At 39.2% G+C, this 4,499-nt stretch overlaps 1 protein-coding gene across 1 annotated transcript in view; it reads left to right on the plus strand.

Moving 5' to 3' along the window:
- GRIN2A (glutamate receptor, ionotropic, N-methyl D-aspartate 2A) overlaps positions 1-4,499 on the plus strand; it is a 39,722-nt gene that overhangs the window by 23,098 nt on the left and 12,125 nt on the right. Inside the window, exon 4 of the mRNA XM_010131122.1 lies at positions 533-720. Coding sequence (XP_010129424.1) covers positions 533-720 — 188 coding nt within the window. The remainder of the gene's footprint in view (positions 1-532; positions 721-4,499) is intronic.

Genomic DNA, 4,499 nt, shown 5'->3' on the forward strand with positions numbered 1-4,499 from the left:
GGTACACAAATAATAGGTTTGGAACTGTGAATCATAAAAAAAATATTTTCTATAACCTTTGAGCAGAATAGCTATATCGGACATGCTCCCATACCATCCTCTGTCTTAGCAAGGACTTAACCTCCACCTTCATGGTTTATTTTTGGAAAGAGACATAAAGTAAGACTGTGTGTGGAACTCTGTTGTCATTTGTGTTGGTTTTGGAGATCATTTTGCATCTCAAGATATTTATTATCTGTTTTGATAGCAAAGATAGAAAGATAACAGTGCAAAGCATTTTGTAGCTTGGTTTCTCCTCTTCAGTATTTTTTAACAGCATGCCTTAAAATAGAAATACAAAACTTTGTGTCCTACTTTCCCCTCACTAAAATAGATGCCTTTTGTTAATTTTAGATTCAGCAGAGCAGGATATGTATTGATGATATCAAAGAATCCATATGATATTCAACAGGGTCCTAACATCAAGGACAAAAGAAGTCGACAACAGCTGTCCCTAGTGATTTGGTTTGTAAAATGTTTTGTTTTATTTCAGGAAGTTGGATGCTTTCATCTATGATGCAGCAGTGCTGAATTACAAGGCTGGAAGAGATGAAGGCTGCAAACTTGTCACAATAGGGAGTGGATACATCTTCGCCACTACGGGCTATGGAATAGCGCTTCAGAAAGGATCACCTTGGAAGAGACAAATTGATCTAGCCCTCCTTCAGTTCGTTGGAGATGGTAGGGAACAATCTTTTCTCCTTTCTTTTCTTCCTTTGTGTATGCAGTTAATTTGGCTTTAGGAGCTCTGAGCTTTTTACTGCTGTTCTCTTACAGTCTTTCAAAAAAACCCAAAACAAAACAAATAAAATTATTTCCCAATGCTGAGACAGAGATTCTCTTCCATTCTGTTCTGGCTCACCTCACCGTCAAGGACATTTGCATCTATTTTCAGAAAGTGTTTTCATATACATCACGAAGTAACATTGGCCTCCATGTAGGAGAGCATTTCTAAGTTTATTTATTTTCTTTTATTATATTTGCCTTTGAGCAGCTCCTGAGGAGTTATCTTTCAGCATGACTGTTTCGCTTCTGGTGTGAGTGATCCCTAATTGAGGATGGAGTAATTTAAACTTCTGGTAAAAGAATGTTTATGGAATTAAGTAGGATGACTGGTTAGATTGGATTTCAGAGAGCTAATTCTAACACAAAAATAGAAGAAAACTTGCTGCCCATCTCTGATATATTTGTAATAATAACTGGTTTTTCACATTACATTTTGATTGTAGAAATGATCCTTTGCCACAGTGAAACTTTAAACCTTTCATACATACATTCAAATAAAAATATAGTGGTTAAGAAAATGTCTGTTCTGACTGACTGAAGTCCTCCATCAGATTGGAATATGGTGTGTGTTACATAATCATTTTGATTTTATTTTAATAGTTACGTATGAACTGTGCATTTCTCTGTCAGTGAAAGAGAGGACTATATTGAAAAATAAATATGCACTTAAGCTCACCAGGAGCATGCTGTTGAGACTGAGAATGGTGAATTTCTGTGCATTAGGACAGTTTAAATGGCAAAGGGCAGGACCTTAGCCTAGCGGCCTGCTGTTCCATGAAAAACAAGACATAACTTTTCATACTGGAGGCAGTGGCTGTGTTAGTCTTCCAGCACATGAATCTTATTCCTATTATACTACTAAATGGCTGGAAGAGATGTAATCATCATGACTGATGCGTTTTCTCTGGTATATAGAGAGATACTAGTGCCATCATCGCTGACCTGTTGGATTCAGACAGCCTTATGGAAGAAACATTGCTTACTTCTGCTAAGGAATGAATATATGACCTTTAAGAGCTAGGTTTTAAGAAATTACAAGTTCTTGTTTTAAACAGTTGCAATTATTTGGCTAAAATACTTGCTTTCTTTTTCTATTTGTGAGTATTTTGTGAATAGAATATTTTTCTATTTGCATAATAGTATTAAGAAGCATTATGTGCTGTAATTCTGACCCATTTTTAGATGGAGAAGCTGAACCGAAGCAGTCAAATTATTTGTCCCAAACTAAAGAATGTTTCTTTAGCCTGAAGGAGAGTCTGAGGTGTCTTTCTCAGTTGTGAAACAACAAAGAAACAAAACCCCTGTAAGAATGGTACTGAGGTTGGAATTTCTTCTACTGATAAAGAAGGTTGCAGGTGAACTGGAACAAAACACTGCAAAATTAAATAGAAAGGGTGATTGTCTGGAACTAGCACGACTTGATTTTGTAATCTACGCCTCACTTCAGCAGTGGGATGAGTAATGCTTTTAGCTATGGACTTACATAACTCTGTGTTGGTGAATTAGAAGGGATGCACCCAGAGTTCAGACCAACAGCACTTGCTGTGTCACTAAAAATCTCTTTGAAGTTACCTAGACGAAAAGCAAGTATGGTTGGGGGGGAAGTTTCTTCTGAAGATGATACTCTTGGAAAAGCCTTGGTGGAGTCTGAATGAGGTTGGTTAAGTAAACAGGCAAACGCAAATGAAGGCAGAAATACTTCCTTCGCATGTTTAGCCTCTGCAGGATTTATTGTCTCTAAAACTAAGCCCATAAAGCAGCAAAGTGCCTAGTAGTATTGAATTATTATTCAGTATATGTAATGGAACATTCATCACGGGATGGAATAATTTCAATGGATGATTATAAATCTAATGAGTTTCATAACTGTAAGAAACAAATCCTAATGAGCTGAACAAACAGAATTTCTTGATGTGAATGTTATGCTAATAAGAGGAGAGAACCTTTTGGATGAACTAGAGTTTTGGATAACATCAGGTAGTTTGTTTAAATGGATATCTGACGGACCTGCAGAACAGCAACATCTCGTGTCTCCTTTACACTTACAGAGTACTGAGACAGCCTTTTGAAATGTGTTTTAGAGCTTTCCATTGCCTCTGCACGTGTCTTTCTCCTGTGATTTTTCTTATTTGATTTTTCCTTCCTCCTTCTTCTGTATCATTCTCCCATCCACGCCAGTTAACTTACACATTGAAATGAAATTTTTTGTGCAGTGGGTTGGAACCTTTTCCCTCGTTCTTGCTGATGTAAAACATCCAACCGAAGTAGTAATGTCTTGTTCGTGCAGGAGCATCCTTTCACACTTTCCAAAGCACGATACTTTTTCTGCATTAAAGTCAATGGCTTTGAACCCTCTATTGTATCTTGTTTGCACTGAAAAAAAAAATAAGGTAAATACAGAGGGGTATAGGTTTGTGTTAGGCATAACTTCAAGCTCAGACTGGGTGGTTTATATGTATCTACATGAGTAGCATTCTGATCCGGAGGACAGTTCTCCCGGGTGGACGAATTACACTGACAATTAACAATTCCACTGTGAAAGCGACTCGGAAGTCTCAGTGGAAGGGAGCAGGCTTGTAAGATGGCAAATCTGTTACTCTGACAAAGGGAAGGAGGATAGGAAGGAGCTGCTGAGGAATTTGAGGAATAGCTAGTTAGTTCTCTCAAAAATGGAATTTTCCCCCAAATGTTTCATCGCTTGGTCTGTGCAGGTTGGTACACATAGCCCAGTTCCTAGGAAGCTGAGGTGAATATACATTTGTCAGTGTAGGATTAGTTGCTTTGCAGTGCTGAATCTTTCTAGTGTAAAGAGTTAGGAGTTGCTTGTTCTTGTCTAAAGGAGATGAGTGAGGTGTATTACCAGGGAACTTCTGGCTTTGTACATCTTCCTAGCTGTACAACACATCTCTATCTACAAAAGCTTCCAGTTGATTGGCATCTGCAAGCTGATCGGGGTAATTCTCTAGAGCACTGTGGTGGCTGTCGTCTTTTTTGGCTTGCTCTGGTCACAAGACAAAACCTTCATTGTTTTTCAACCGAGAAATAAAAATATTTCTACTGAGAAATAGAAGCACCCAGGAGTTCTAAAGCAACTAAAGTGATATGGCTGCTAGGAAGCAGCACCATCATTTTGTTTGGATCTTCCACCCACAACTACAGGAACGTGTCAGAACAGAAATGTTGTGCAGGGAAGAGCCGCATGATGTGTTCTTTGATTTCTTTTATAAACCTCTGTAAAGAGCGGCTGGGCAGGCTGACATACCCAGCATCCAGCGTGTTACCCCAGCAGCTGCCAACTGGTGTTTTGTGCTCGCTTGCCGTTTGGTGAGTGCAGTAGAGGCTCAGACACAACGCCTGCGTAGTGCAGCAAGACTGTAACTGCTGGACTGCAGATCTGGAAGGCAACCATGTTCCCCCAGTCTTCAACAGTAGAACTTTTGGCCAGCTGTCTGAAGGCCCGGGTATTGCTCATACTCCTCTGGCTTGGACTGCATGGTGCCGTTTAAAGCGGAGTCGTACTTTTTTAAAAATATCCTGCAAAGTATTTTGAAAGACTTTGCTTCTGAAACCTGTGGGTTTCCTCCCATCACATCTGTGGGATTTGAGCAGAATCACTGGTGTCTAGTAGGTGAGGAAAATTTCTTTCTCTCTCTGTCTTCCTCTTTTTTATTGTC

Source organism: Buceros rhinoceros, unplaced genomic scaffold (assembly GCF_000710305.1).
Source record: "Buceros rhinoceros silvestris isolate BGI_N320 unplaced genomic scaffold, ASM71030v1 scaffold17502, whole genome shotgun sequence".
NCBI lineage: Eukaryota > Metazoa > Chordata > Aves > Bucerotiformes > Bucerotidae > Buceros > Buceros rhinoceros.